This window comes from Musa acuminata, chromosome BXJ2-2 (genome assembly GCF_036884655.1).
Source record: "Musa acuminata AAA Group cultivar baxijiao chromosome BXJ2-2, Cavendish_Baxijiao_AAA, whole genome shotgun sequence".
NCBI lineage: Eukaryota > Viridiplantae > Streptophyta > Magnoliopsida > Zingiberales > Musaceae > Musa > Musa acuminata.
This window is the reverse complement of record NC_088339.1, coordinates 34263041-34277981: the sequence shown is the minus strand read 5'-3', so window position 1 is coordinate 34277981 and position 14941 is coordinate 34263041. Positions and strand designations below refer to the sequence as shown.

The following is a 14941-nucleotide window of genomic DNA, read 5'->3' as shown; positions in this document are numbered from 1 at the left end:
TGACAAATTCAGCATAAGATAAAAAAGGTAAATATGATATGCTACGCACTCAGTTATCCTAGACTTCAGATATGTATCCATACAGCAATTTGGTATTTGCTCCAAAGAACAAAACAAAACAAAAACAAAAACAAAAACAAAAACAAAATTTTAGTGCAAACAGAAAGGTTCAGCATGGCAGTAGTCCTTAATATAGCTGCTTTCTGAACTACAAATGAAAAGATACATCAGAGACCATGGAAGGAACATGTGATAGAGAGACAACCGAGTCTGATAGAGAAGCATAGCGATATGTCACAATCTCTAGCATTTATATGTCCCAAAAATAAAAAAACAACCGAGTTTTCTGGTTTCAGCTGTGCCTAATAATGTATAAAGAATTCATCAAATAAATTACTTAAATTTAAGAAAAAAAAATGTAGATTGTCATATTAAACAAAGCCAAGTGTAGAAATGGAAGCTGAGACAGACATTTGAAACAGATTTATGGTCTTCCAAGTGGGAATATGAGTTTCTAAGCCAGAATATGTAATAAACACCACAAAATGAAAGTTAAGCGAGTTCAGTTCTAAGTGACAGCTTCAAGAAGTCAGACAACAAGACAGGCAGGCAGACCAGTCAACCACTGATGTATAAATGTTAAAACACACCCAAAATACCTGTCCACACTTTGCTACTAAGAGTTGCTTTAATTAATAAAGTCACCACGAGAGAATATAATTTCATCAAATTACAGAAATATAATGACCTAATATTTGCTCAGCAAGTTTTGATTATGAGAATCATTCATGAAATTTATTAAATATGTGTCATGCAACTATAACAAATAATGTACTCTAACCTACCAAAGCTCATGAACTCTCCCATAAGAGTTTCATGTTCTCCAGTATTCCATTAAAACTATCTAATGCCTGACTTAAAAAGCACAACTAATTACATGGTCGGATGTCGCATTCTACCTTGATGGCTTGCTAAGTGCAAATCTTAATAAAATGGTCTCGGACTCCAGTGTATACAGTAAAATTCAGTAAATAAGCTACACTACATGTATAACCACTTATAGGCGGAAGCCATAACAAGAGATGACATCTCTGACAAAATGATTACCAGAGACAAGAAGCCTTGTGGTACCAGTTAAAATAACAATGAGAGAGGCCCGAATGAAATTAAACCTTCCTGCTTAAATGCTCACCCTTTCCAAGCTCCAGGTTAGCTTCCACTGTAGTTATCTTTTACGATAAAGTACATGGAGAAAGTAGACAAAAAACCAAAATTGTTTGTGAAAACATAATATATGTACTTTTGCATACATCCAATAAGACACCATTTGATAATGTCAATGCCTGCCTCCTGCTTCAAAGCGATAGGCAATCAGCCCATCGATAGAAGACATTGATCAAGTACTCAGCAACCGCAAGTGCCACATGCAAGTACTATCAAGAAAACGAAACATTCAGGGCTAAATATTGTATGACATAGTTTGACCAAATTGCATAATCCAGGAAAGAGCCAGTAATAATCTAAATCACATAATCGAATCTAATAAGGGAAGTTTCCTCACAATCATAAGAATAATAAAAATCCAGAACGAAAATGAACTGGAGAGCCAACGATAAAAGAAAAGCATGAAAGGTCGAAACTTTCCGAGGAAAGACAGATTGCAGAACCCCTCGGAGCTAACGGTACGACTTCTGGAACCGAGCGCGTGCGCCGCGACCACCGAACTTCTTGGGCTCGCATCGGCGGGGGTCGGCTACAAGGAGGGTGCGATCGTAGCGACCGAGGATGTCCTTAATCTCCTTCTTGGACTGCTCGTCAACGTACTTCTGGTGGTAGGCTACAAGGGCCTTGGCGATACTCTGGCGTATGGCGTAGATCTGGGAGGTCTTTCCGCCGCCCCGGACGCGGATGCGGATGTCGACGCCCATGAAGCGCTGCCGCCCGAGGAGGAGGATGGGCTCGAACGCCTTCAGGCGGAGGATCTCCGGCTTCACCAGCTCGATCGGGACGCCGTTCACCTTGATCAGCCCGCGGCCGCCCTTGCAGTGCGCCACCGCCACAGCCGTCTTCTTCCTTCCGAAGCACTGAACCGACTCCACCGCCGCCGTCGCCATCGCCGCCGCTTCGAGCTCGGGAAGAGATGGGAGAGACGAAACCCTAACCTCGGGAACTCTCGGCGCGTTGGCGAATCGAACTGCGCATTGTCGCTTATATAGTGGACGGGATTAAGAATTAGGAAGCGGTCGAGCCTTTGGTCTTTATTCAGACCGGACGGAGCCGGTTTGGTTCAATTTGTCGTAAAATATTACTTTTGTACTCCACTTTATTTCTCATATTTACATTTCACCCAAACTGGGGACTTAAATTAGAAACAATGGAAGGAGGAGGCCCTTTTCGAAGAGTTCCCCGAAAACGACGCTGCCTTCGTATGCGCTCCTCGTTCAAATCCGATCGCTCCATAGATCGAAGCATCGGCCACTGCGACGGCGATTACTTCCTCTGGTCTCCCCTGCTGCCTTCGAAACCCACCTCTCACCCTCCCCGAATCCCTTCTCCCAATGCCATACCCCGAGAAAAACCCTAAATCAGGAATCGTTCCCGCCCGATTCATTTCAAGAATCCGGTATTGAAGTCATAGTCCTTCTCTCGTCGATCAATTTGGAAAATCCTTGGCGACGAAGCTCATCAGCGTCTCCGATGCTCGCTACGCTCCGATCTCGCTTCCATCTGCTGCCCTTCGTTAATTTCAGGTAATTTCTGCCCTTTTTCTCTCGCGCTGTTGTCTTTCCCTTCTTGACAGTGAAGTGTATTAGTTTTCTGAACGAGAGAGAGAGAGAGAGAGAGAGAGTCTCTGATAATGCTGCATAGGAATCATGTATCTTCCGATTCAACATGTATCTTCTGGAGATCTTATCCAACAGCATGTTGTAGGCCTTATCCAACAAAAGTTACCTCTTCGGCAACTACAAGTTTCGAAAGACACATCTAACCCTCCCTGAAAAATTATAAGTACGTTTAACCATGGCAACTCACTTAGAATTTGGCTTCCGTAACCATATGTCATCGGTAGAAACATGAGATAGTCTATCACCGAGATTCTATTCAGAGCCTTGGAGCAAAATTATGCATATATACTTTTTAATCCAGCTTCCAAATTGATAAATATTAGCTACGTGAATAGGATCTGCATCCATATTCATGTTAGGAAAAGGTAAGATTCAAAGCAATAGGGATCTGATAAAGCCAATTATTTCATAAGATGTTGATAGTTCCACAATCAATAAATTTAAGCAACCCTGAATGAAGCATTTCTATATTTTTTAATAGGAGTTTCTAGCACCAACTCCCCTGGGAAGAAGTATAACACAAATACAGAGCCGCTTCTCCTGGTTCAGATAATAAGTACATTACATTCTCTCCTCAAAGAAAATTTTGGTGATGTGCAAGTCATGAGTCCCTAAACCCCCTTGATTTTAGGTAGGATGACTTTCTCCTGTGTAATGAGATGCATATTTATGGTATTGAAATCCTTTTGCTAGAGAAACTCCTCGATACGATGTTCAATTGTATTAAAGATAACGTCCAACGTCCAAGATATACTAAAACTATGGAAAAGAAAAACATTATTAACAAGTTAGTCAACACGAAAAATAGAATCATGTCAGTTACCTAGTTTACTATTTATACACTGTAAAATGCAATCATAAACACCAAAAGATATTTGTCTAGGGGCTGTTAAAGCTTTAACATATTTAAAAGGATATCGTCCTTGTTTAATATTGAAAAGGAGCATGCACCATCTGATCAATAGGTTACTGTAACATGTCCCAAATAGACATTTAAAAAAAAAAATACAAAAAACTTGTCCCAAATGAATGGGTCACCTTGCTGTGAGGGACCTTAGATCTATAAATTTCTTGTTTGCCTGATCTATCTGTTTAGGCTGACATCATATGGGCCAAATATGGGTTACAGACCCCTTGATATATAAATTTTCATTTAAGGCATGCTTGGAGTGGGTGGTTGCTTACCCAATCTATGCATCTTTAAGCCTGGATTCTCTAAAATAATTGGAAATGATATGTTGGAGCCTTTGTATCACTGAAAGAGTTAGAACCAACTTTCTGTTTATAGAGTATTATAGTAGTCAGTAAACAATATGTAGTCAGTATTATAGTATCTTGAACCTTTTGTTTCTGTTGACTTGCATTTTTGGTAATTTTAATAGGTTGCCGAATATTATTAGTTGTACTAAAGAAGTATTCCTGACCAAAAAGCTTCATTTTAGTCATTGTCCTTGGCAAGGTTAGGTTTCAATATTTAGGTTTTGACAAAGCATGCTGACACTCATAAACAGTGGCGACTTGAGCACTAGTCTGACGTGGAGTGTTGTAAACGTTAATCATGTTTGTTCTCCATCTTGCTTTCTCAATGGGTATTAACAACGATGATATTAGATGTGGCAAATTAAGTTTCCATACCATACATGGCATCAAAACAACTTTAATCTCAGTGTGCATATCAAATTGTGTGTTTGCTATAATAACACTGTGCTGTGACCTAGAGGCATCGAGAGAAGGGTGGAGGTAGGTGATTGCAAGTGAAAGCCACGTCTCAATGCAATCATAAGAAGCATTTTATTACGGTTAATACCAATACTGTCGCTCTTCTTCGTATGCAATCTGGTTCTCGTAAGCACTAAGCAGTAATGCAATTCTCTCTCTGTGCAGTTTGAAATAGCAAGCTCAGCGGCTGCATGGATCAGTGTGGAATGTAAATTCTGTAGTTTCATCAAGGTGCTTAGTGGTGAGCACGCCAACGACGATAGTAGTGGTGAGTCTATGTACTATTTTGTCTTTCATAAGTAATGTCCTTAACAAATTTGTTATACTTATCAGCCAAATCCTCGTAAAGACAACTCACACTCGGATGCTAAGTTTTCTGTACTCTGCTTCGATGCTCCGAGTTTGGAAGTAGGCATCCCAACCACCATCACCGTAGCAGTTTTGAGGTCGAAGATGTTGATTACCGTAGCAGTTTGGAAGTAGGACGAGTTATCTTCAGGTATGCATAAAAACAAATTAGCAAGGAACTGGTAAACACTCTTTAACACTGTTATCATGATCTGGATTCTCACTCTTGCAGGGAAATTAGTCAGGCCCAGATTTTATACATATGCATATATATCTTTTTCCAACTAGAATACGGATGTTTTGATATATATATATTTCTTTTTTTTTTTTCTGTACCAGGATGAGAAGTTGGTGATGTGCTGCCTGGTAATATATATCCTTGAATTAAACATAAATTTATTATTTGGTATTCTTGGCACTTTATGTTAATTGTCTACTATTTGTTGTTATAATTAATTTATACTATGTACATATATCAGTGTTATTGATTTACTATCAGAAAGAAATAGAGTACAATTAGCTGAAGAATTACTTTGTTATACGAATTAACATATGTCCAACCAAAGCTATACATAAACGTTGTAACGATAGATAGTTACCTTCTTTTATCAATTATTTATGTTCCATGGTTTCGATGGTAGTAACATTCGTATCGAGATGCATCTGCACAATGATACAGAAAAATAAGATAAATGTGCTACATACTATGCACATACAAACAAATAGACGTATCTACGAAACGATCCAGAAATATAATGCCTCCTTGACATAGAATTTAATTTTCAAATAGCTTATCATTATGATATGAATGATAGATAGATATTATAAACGTAAAGGCATGTTAGTTTATGTAATTATATATATATATATAAAGATTCCGATCAGCTATGAACCCTTTTAATTTTATTTTATTTTATTTTATTTTTTGTTTAAAAGAACTAAAATTTAATTTCTCACGGGGAGGGGAGGGGAGGGGAGGGGACTTTTTTTTAACCGTATGAATTATGATGGGAGAAAAACTTGCTTGGATCCAATAAGAAATGGTAACTGTTGGATTCTGAATCGGACGGCATCCCTTCCCGTCGTCGTCGATGGTGAACGGATCACGGATACCCGACGATCTTCGAACTTATGTTTCTACCGCGACGGCCTACTTGCATTGCCATTGGCGGTCGATTGCGGGGTCCGAAGGCCCGGGTGGCCGGACGACTGGATTCTGATCACCGTAGGTGAGATTAGGAAACCGAAATTTGGACGATTTGGAACGATTTTGAATTTTTTCGGGCTCTTTGGCATCAGTTTGGTCGACGGTATATACACCGTTTGGTATCGGGACCTTTATGTTTGTTTCCTATGACGATGATTCTGATCACCTCCGGTGAGAGTAGGCAAACGAAAATTTCACTATATGAGCCCATTTTAAATTTTTTGGGCTTCTTTCACCCCAATCTGGTGTGCGGTAAGGGCACCGCAGGTTTCCGTAATCTTTTATTTATTGTCCTTAAGATCACATCGAGTGAGAATAAGAAACAGAAATTTGAACGATTATAAATTATCGGGCGCCCCTTTGACGCCTTCTAGCGTGCGGTAAGCGCCGCTGTGCGTGTTCCCAATCCCGTTTCCTTTGCCTTTACGTGACTCGTCCGTGGGTTCTGCTCACCTGCGTGAGAACAAGAGATGGCGATTTAGATGATTTTGGGTCACTTTACCAATTTTTGGGCCTCTTGGATACCCGTCTGGTGTGCGGTAAACGCACAGGCAAGTCGCGTGAGCCTTTCACTTCTGTTGTTCGCACGGTCTTCTTCCTTAAGGTGCTAAAGTAGATGGAGGAGAGTTCATCTCTCTCTCTCTCTCAAGTATCCCATGGCGTGTCGATGAACATCTCTAACCACAGTAAGCGAGAGAGAGAGAGAGAGAGAGTTATTTCGCGTACCTGCGTCGTCATTGGGGAAAAGTGGGTCCCATGGGACCCACCGGACTGAGTTGTCCCAGAGGAGAGACGACTGGCTTTTATGGACTGTGGGTGAGAATAAGACACCGAAAATTTTGGACGATCCGGTGGGACGACCCCCTTGTCCTGGTTCTGCTCACCTTCGGCGAGAATAAGAAACCGAGATTTGGACGATTTGGGACAATTTTGGATTTTTTTGGAGCGCTTTGACAACCTTTTGGTGTGCGGTAAGTGCACCAGAAGATTCTGGTCACCTGTGGTGACGAGACGAGACCGACATTCGTGCCATTTTACTGCCATCTTAGAATTTTGGACCTCCTTGACGCACGCCTGGTGCGCGGTAAGAGCACGGGCAAGTCTCCGTACCCACACTTGTGTCTTTCTTGCTAGATTTTTGAGTCCCATCACCGCCGTTGGGAATAAGAATTCGTAATTTGACGGATGTATAGCAAAATAATGTGACAACTGTCGCCGTGCGGTAAGCGTGCCGCCAAGCAACTCGTCATCCTCGACAAGTACGGAATCGATCAAAGTGCCATCCTGCTGTAAAACTCGCGAAGGAGAGCTAATATTCGTATCCGACGACCAGGAATGAATCAACAAACCAAGCACGAATAATTCAGACATGTAATCTCAAACGAATTCGAACCAAATAACAATAATAATAATAATAATAATAATAATAATAATAATAATAATAATAATAACAATAACAATAACAATAACAATAACAATAATAATAACAATAATAATGATAATAATAATAATAATAATGTAACAAGAGAACCAAAAGTTTGGTTATGCCATTACGTGGAAGCCTATCATACATCATGGAGAAACACAGAGACCAAATCGAAGGTAATTAGCAATTACCAAACCCCAAAGCTGTATCGAGGCTGAAACAGTACACCAAACATGATTATTACAACCCATAACGGTGATGCTAATCTGTAGTGTCTTTTTGTAAGAAGTTGGATCTACTGCTTGACAACAGTCACGGGGCACGCAGAATTGCTCACTACATAGCTGCTTACGCTCCCCAAGAGCGCCCTGCGAGGACACGAGAACAGGTCGTGCCTCAAAAACATGCTAATTTGCATTATTTTGGATAATTAGATGAAATGAAATAATGACCGAGCAAGTTCACCGTTTCAGCTTGCTGAGTCCTCTGCTTCCGACGACGAGACAGTGCAGTGGGATCTTGTCGATGGCTTCGCAGAGCAACGCCTTCGGGTCACCGTAGTATATCTTCGCGACGACTTCAACCTGCGATGAACAGAACAAAGCATAATTAATATACATGAAGCACCAGAGAGAGAGAGAGAGAGAGAAGAAGAAGACGAAGCTTACCCCTCTCTGGTTGGCCATGTGGCGAAGGATCTCGAGCGTTTCCGAGTCGGGTGTGACGCCGTATTGCTTGCCGATAAGGGGATCTGCGAATTCATCCAAGGGAATAAAGGCTGCAAGGATGGAAGGCACTGTCAGATTACCTTATGTCCCTGACCCGCATCTCTTGTCTGGATGCGATAGATAGAAAAGGCGCTTCGACGCTCGTGTTCTTGGCGTCATGCATGCGATACTAGTTTGGGAGAAGATGGAGAAGGCATACGTGAACCAGCACGCTGCCACAGGTGAGCCATTCCTTGCTCATTCTGGAAGCAGGAGTTGACATGGAGGAGGACGACCCGATCACCTCCTCTCACGAAGTTGTCTGAAGCCCATCTCAGTGCCGCCTTGCTGCATGCAGAGAAGTCCACCGCCATCCCCACGTTCCTCTGGCACGCCATCCCGACGCTGCAACCAGTGACTCCAAACTAGACCAAAGAGTGATTAGTACGATAGAGAGAGGAAGCAGCAGCAGCAGCACAATATAAGGATAGAGAGACATCCAGGAGTCTTCAAGTTGCGTCAGATTCTGCTGTGGGGCAAGATATCTTGCTTTCCAGTTCTCCTTTATTCTTCCTTCGATGTTTATCTTAGACCCACAGCTGTTCATCCTCTAGAATGCACGAAACATACAGTGAGCAGATAAGAGGCAAACAAAAACCAGCATAAGAAAAGGAACCACAGAAGATAAGATTCGAAAGCGATGTTTTTCGCCCGTGGTTAAGCTCTCCAGCGGTTGGTCATCTGCATCTTACAGTGTTAGGACGTGAGAGCATAAGATCGAACACTTGATGTGCATGCATATGATGAATCCTTGGTCGTTCTTGATTAGTCTCACTTCTCGGATGTACCTGATGATTCAGAAGCATATGAACACCTGCATCACTCGTTAAAGTACAGATGGAAAGTAGGAATGGCATTTTGCCTCCCAGCTCATGAACACACACCAAACACCGACTTCCTGGATCAGATAAGATAACCGCCACCAAGCTTACAGTCCGACGCATACTTAGTGAACGTAAGCATAGTCTTAGTGAACGTAATTTGATACAGCAGGTAGAACTCAACGTCCAGTAGCTAAGAGCAAACTGGAAACACGAAAAGCCTCAGACAGATGAAACGACGATACAGGGGAATAAGGTTGATTAGATGCGATCATCATAGCATCACAGGCGGTTGTACATTGCGATTAAGCCCTTCAGTTTTTCTGCTTCGGGCTTTAGGTTGTCAAAACTCATCGAGCTGGGAATCCTCCATTTCCAGTTCCCTAGCTGCAAAAGGATGCAGAATGGTGCGACACCTTGATGTCAAAAGAAATGAACTAATGGTGTCCTGTATTTTGTTTAAACTAGAGTGATTAGTCAATTAAAGCTTTAACCATTTCAGAAATGTCATGATGAAGAGGAAAAGATGAATTTACCGAAGAAACTTTGTGCAACTATTCTGCAACAAAGAACTCAATATAAGCTGATTCACCTGTGTTGCCGGAATGTTCATCCTAGCAGAACTTCCCAGACCGAGAATGTCTGGCATCGGTACAATAGCAGTCCGGGCAACCGAAGACATGGCACACTGAATCAGAGACCACGAGATGCCAGTGCCCTCGGCAAACGAAAGGTACTTCTGGACCTGTATGAAAAAGCATCAAGACATCACAAATAACAAAACTAGAGAATGGTGGTCCAATCCATGGTTTGATGCAGCAAGAGACTGAAAAGTGCTTACAGTATACTTCTCCTCCTCCCCCAAGTTTCCCCACCAACCGAGGACCTGGAACATTCATAGGATAAACAATGAAATTTAAAGACAAATTTTCGAATGGATGTTTTGAGAAATATCGAGGCAAATGGCAGGTTTATAGATAAAATGTTCTTGTTCACAGACACAAAATGCAGAAAACAAAATTGGAGTCTCACTGTATCATTATCATGAGTTCCAGTATATACAACTTGCTGCGGTTCATGATTATGAGGCAAGTGCGGGTTGTCTGCATCACTTCCAAAACCTGGCCAACCAACAGCAGATGAAAAAAATAACATTTAACTATCTGACTAGAATCATACTGCATAACAAAGTATGTTTCCTTAGCTGATTTGGAGGAAGCAAAAGGGAAGATCATGTGCCCTACAAGCAAGGAGAGATTATTGTATACCAAATTGGAGAATTGCCATTCCAGGAGCATCAATATCTTTCCTTAGTTGAACAACATCCTCCGTTATTACTCCCTAGAATTAGAAGTATGTATCATGGATAAAATTACAAAGAAACTTTAAAATCACATGTGATACACAGAAAGATAAGATGATATGAATCTCATGTGTTATTGTGACATGGTGAGGCATACCAAGTCCTCAGCAATTATATCAATGTCCCCAACAGCTTCGAAGACAGCATCAAAAAAAGCTTTTCCTGGTCCAGCCTACTGTCAACCAAATAAGACGTACACTATCAATTAGTGTTCTAGCAAGAAAGGCATGTAACCTATTAAATCTGTGCTTACTTTCCATCTTCCACACATTGCCACTTTAGATTCTGCATATTTACAAATTTGAATAAGTCATCAAGAAATGTTCTAGTGAGACAATCTATCTAAATTTATGCTTAGCAATCCACATTTTCCTTAACATGGTGAGGAAATAATAGTCATCAACTAACTAGACCTACCAGAAGGGACAGCCCAAAAGCCAGAAAATCCTCGAAAATGATCTATCCGAAATTCATCATAGAGATCAAGTGCACGGTTGATTCTTTTTATCCACCATGCAAAACCATTCTCCTCCATAGCTCTCCAATCATATAAAGGGCTGTCATGTAGATAGAGAATCCAAAAGAATTAGTGTATACACTATATTTTTGCTTCAATAAAGTAACGAATAGAAAGCAAAATTAAGTAAGCTCCTGTGGTGGTCCTTGTTCAACGTTCCACTAATCAAGACAAAACCCTCAAATTAACTGCATCTTAATAAGCACATAAGACATCGAATCCCACCTCTGCCAGTTCTTTTAAGAGCAGTTATGTCATTGAAAATTGATATTGGATAAATCATCTATGCATGACATATATTCTTCTAAATCAATATTGGCATGGTATAATACATAACAGCATGGTGGATCATAATATCTATCCTAATCCATTCTTAAGCTTAAAATGAACAGGATAGGATCTCGAAGCAAAAAAAAAGAAAAAAAAAAAAGAGAGAGAGAGAAAGCAATATATTACTAAAAATCTCTCAAATCTCAATAACTATCAAAAGCATGGATATAAAAGAACATTCTCAATGTAATTAGATACTCTAAACTCTAAAGTAGTGTAAGCTAAAAATATTTGGTCAGTGAACTGAATGCAGGGAGGCAATACAAAGAAAGAAGAAAAAGGGATTAGATAAGAAGATATATTCTTGAACGAATTTGATGTGCATGTCGTGTAAAAAGACTCATGTCCATCAAATAAATGACAAATCAATTTCATTATCAAAGAAGTCAGGAACTACTCTGAGAGGATATAAATATCGAAAGAATCAGTCTGTCATGGAATATTAACCTGCCCCACAGTTGTCCTGTTTCACTGAAGGCATCAGGTGGCACACCACTTACAAGAATCGGAAAACCACTTCTGTCCTGAAGCAGAGAGAAAATGAGTAGTAAAGACGAGCACCTTAGCCAGTCTGATCACTTGACCATGTTAATGGAACATACCAGCAAGAATGATTTTCTATTAGCCCAAACATCAGCACTATGATAACCCACATAAATAGGCATGTCACCAATTATCTTAATTCCCAATTTTCGTGCATGCTGACGAACCTTTTGCCATTGTCTTTGGAACAAGAATTGTTGAGCAACAAATATGTCTATCTGCATGATGAAGAACATACTCCTCAGATGACATAATGGAAAATTAATTTTGGTTGTTTTTAACTGGCTATAGAATCACAAGGTACTTACAAAGTCCTCATGCTTTCGGTACACATCTTCCAAAGCTCCAAGGTGGCGATTTTTTAAAGGATTGGGCCATTCATTCCAGGAAAATGCATTAACATTGTGATCAATTGCAGCAAAGAGAGCTGCATCTTCAAGCCAAGCTAAGTAGAATGACACAAAATATATTTCAATTATGATGATAAGTAATTCAATCCACAAAAACAAAAAAGAGCTGCATGTATCATGTACAGAGAAAAGATTCATGTAAATATACTGTTCTTCCAAATGCTGGTTTTATTATATTAATATATGAACCAGTTATGGATCTTAGTTTGACTTGTAATATTACCATCCAACATGGCTCAAAAGCAGGAAAAAATCCTAGCCAACCATTTTGGACCTTCTGATGTTATTGTGGTATTATGTGGTCATGCCAAACTATATTTGTTCTTCCAACAAATGGTGAACAACTATCCATTACTGAGTACAAAAACAGTTCAGCAATGATGCTGCAAAATCAACATTGCAATGAGAAATGTTTACTTGAAATGCCAGGATCCTTCCGGAAATCATTGAGCTGCTGTTTGAGCTCCCCTTGGCTTAGAAGAAGCCGCTTTGCTGCCTGATAAAGAAATAGCATTTAGCCAAAACTGATCATCCACCAGAATCTCCCAATCATCATATAACTTAAAATTTTGTTAATTTCGATGGGTGTGATGAATAATTATGAACTATGCACAGATCAGGATAGCTAGCTCAAAGTTAAATTTATTAATTAAAAGGGCACGCATGTCCAATTCTAACCAGGACATACAAAAAAATGAGATGCATATTTAAAAATAAGTCATGATCAATTGCATAAATCTCTTTATGCCCTAAAATGGGTTTCATTTATTAAATCGGAGTATTTCACAAATAGGTCTTCCATGGAATAAGTAGATTCAATAATTTTGTATAATTGTTTAATGTGGTAACAGGGGTCCATAGTGCATTTCCTTCGATGAGGGGAAGCGACTAGTAACACTTATTTATGCAACAATGTAACTGGTGGTGGACTATATACAAAGCATTTGTGCCAGAAATATACTACAAAATCCTTTCTTGTACAAAATTTGGTGCATGAAAATCTAAGTGCTTCTGGTGGTGAAGTAGTAAGATGGCATAACAGTTCTTCTTAAGTTCAATTCAAAAGAATAATAACCTTAAAGGTGGTTCTGATATGAACAATTGAAATATATCAGCCTACAGATTTGTCTCGAAAACCTAGGTTTAGGAAAACTTCAACCAATCAGCTTATTCTCAGCCTATTAAACATAAATTGTCAGACAGTATTGAAAATTATTACACCAAAAGGTTAAATCCATAGAGCGAATATTGCACTCGACAATGTTCCGCATGCAACATCGGCCAAAAATGTCTAAAGTTATTCTACCAACCTTTGCTATCAAAGGGTCCTTTAAATCTTCAACTGTTTTAAAGTCAACATGCTCCACATCCCTAGAAATGAAAAAAGAACATGTGACAACATAAATGGGCAGACCCAAAAAATCAAACCAAGCAATTTGCAAACTCACATTGATTCTGGAAGTTCATTCTTCATCAATAAACCATCCTGGACTAGCTCTATAAGAGAAATCAGAAGGGTATTGCCACAATTAGCGTCCTGCAGATAACCATTCGATGGCACCCATGACTCAAACTGTTTTTGACGTAGAAAAAAATAACGACAAAAATTGGAACTGCAAATGCTAATCGAAAAACAAGTATTTCATGATCTTTCCATTTAAAATTGTATGACTACACGTACCTGGCCAGAGTAGGGTGATCCATCTTCCCTGGACTTCCTTCCTGGAGGAACAAGTGGTAAAACCTACAGAACATAACAAATTATATGAGTTTTAGATATTCCAGAGTGCTCTGTGAATGAAAATAGCTTTGCAAACAAAAATGGAACAGGAAAAAAAAAAAAGAAAAAGGCCCACTTTGCCAATGTCATCATGGGAAGCCCTGATTGTACTTTATTAATTTGGCCAAGAATCACACCACAACCGTGGGACCAAACAAACACCTGATGCTAAGTTTCCAGATCGGGCAAGTTCAAGGCTTATTTAAAAAGAATTAAAGAAGAAAAGGATTTCTTGACATGGCAAATCCACCATCAGCACATAATGACTTTGAAGGAGAAAGAAACATAAGCTACCAGAATTGGGCAAGCGATCATTCCAAGTCCCAACTCCCTCAACATCAGCAACATCATAGAAGAAACTTCAAGAGTCACATAAAAGAAATCAAGGAACGGAATAAGACGATGGAGAGAGGGGTCTCGGACCTGCCAAACTGATGCGCCAGCTGCGTGGAGCCAATCCAAGAAGCGGATGGCCTCGTCGCCGAGATCCCCGATCCCGTGCGGGCCAGGCAGGGAGGTCGGGTGGAGCAGCACCCCAGCCCTCCGCCGCCGCCTCGGATCCACCGCCGGGAACCGCGTATCGTAGTCCTCTGGGAGGTCCTCCCCAGTACGGACGGCATTCGCCACCGCAGTGGCGTACGCCATCGGGCGTCGATCATGAGACCGCCGGCGGCTCCTTCTCCGGGAACGTTCCGCCGACGAGGATCGGATCGGCCGGGCGGGGAGCGAGAGGGCGGCGGTCCGGCGAGGGGTGATGAAGGCGGCGAGGACGCCCGGGGGGAGGGCAAATGCGACCTGGGAAAGAGCCATTGGAGATTGTAGAGAGAACGGCGCGCAAGGCGACTGATATAAAAGGCCAAAGAT

The 14941-nt window shown here is 40.7% G+C and overlaps 3 protein-coding genes across 3 annotated transcripts; all 3 read right to left on the bottom strand.

Moving 5' to 3' along the window:
* Positions 1 to 1452: 1452 nt before the first annotated feature.
* LOC103976719 (small ribosomal subunit protein uS9) lies at positions 1453 to 2193 on the bottom strand. The gene has a single exon (XM_009392024.3). It carries the CDS (start codon positions 2112 to 2114, stop codon positions 1677 to 1679), a length of 438 nt encoding a protein of 145 aa, XP_009390299.1. The 5' UTR covers positions 2115 to 2193; the 3' UTR covers positions 1453 to 1676.
* A 5446-nt stretch (positions 2194 to 7639) lies between these two features.
* Positions 7640 to 9033, bottom strand: LOC103976720 (universal stress protein PHOS34). The gene is made up of 4 exons (XM_009392025.3): positions 8474 to 9033; positions 8215 to 8324; positions 8012 to 8130; positions 7640 to 7914 (listed from the first exon to the last, which is right to left on the bottom strand). The coding sequence occupies exons 1-4, from the start codon at positions 8649 to 8651 to the stop codon at positions 7842 to 7844; spliced, it is 480 nt and encodes a 159-aa protein (XP_009390300.2). The 5' UTR covers positions 8652 to 9033; the 3' UTR covers positions 7640 to 7841.
* Positions 9034 to 9186: 153 nt separating this feature from the next.
* On the bottom strand, positions 9187 to 14919 carry LOC103976721 (4-alpha-glucanotransferase DPE1, chloroplastic/amyloplastic). The gene is made up of 16 exons (XM_009392026.3): positions 14501 to 14919; positions 13979 to 14041; positions 13746 to 13834; positions 13608 to 13668; positions 12715 to 12793; positions 12196 to 12332; positions 11947 to 12105; positions 11792 to 11868; positions 10915 to 11054; positions 10751 to 10782; positions 10595 to 10669; positions 10403 to 10475; positions 10167 to 10255; positions 9976 to 10020; positions 9727 to 9879; positions 9187 to 9521 (listed from the first exon to the last, which is right to left on the bottom strand). The coding sequence occupies exons 1-16, from the start codon at positions 14885 to 14887 to the stop codon at positions 9417 to 9419; spliced, it is 1764 nt and encodes a 587-aa protein (XP_009390301.2). The 5' UTR covers positions 14888 to 14919; the 3' UTR covers positions 9187 to 9416.
* Between the last annotated feature and the right edge of the window lie 22 nt (positions 14920 to 14941).

What these genes read in the sequence shown, in the direction of transcription:
- LOC103976719 (XM_009392024.3), bottom strand. Translation starts at nt 2,114, where the DNA reads ATGGCGACGGCGGCGGTGGAGTCGGTTCAGTGCTTCGGAAGGAAGAAG.
- LOC103976720 (XM_009392025.3), bottom strand. Translation starts at nt 8,651, where the DNA reads ATGGCGTGCCAGAGGAACGTGGGGATGGCGGTGGACTTCTCTGCATGC. An exon ending in ACATGGCCAACCAGAGAGGG is followed by an intron (nt 8,131 to 8,214) that starts GTAAGCTTCGTC and finishes TGTTCATCGCAG; the next exon opens with GTTGAAGTCGTCGCGAAGAT. An exon ending in GGACTCAGCAAGCTGAAACG is followed by an intron (nt 7,915 to 8,011) that starts GTGAACTTGCTC and finishes GTGTCCTCGCAG; the next exon opens with GGCGCTCTTGGGGAGCGTAA.
- LOC103976721 (XM_009392026.3), bottom strand. Translation starts at nt 14,887, where the DNA reads ATGGCTCTTTCCCAGGTCGCATTTGCCCTCCCCCCGGGCGTCCTCGCC. An exon ending in ACAGGACAACTGTGGGGCAG is followed by an intron (nt 11,055 to 11,791) that starts GTTAATATTCCA and finishes TCTACATGACAG; the next exon opens with CCCTTTATATGATTGGAGAG. An exon ending in GAACTCATGATAATGATACA is followed by an intron (nt 10,021 to 10,166) that starts GTGAGACTCCAA and finishes TGAATGTTCCAG; the next exon opens with GTCCTCGGTTGGTGGGGAAA.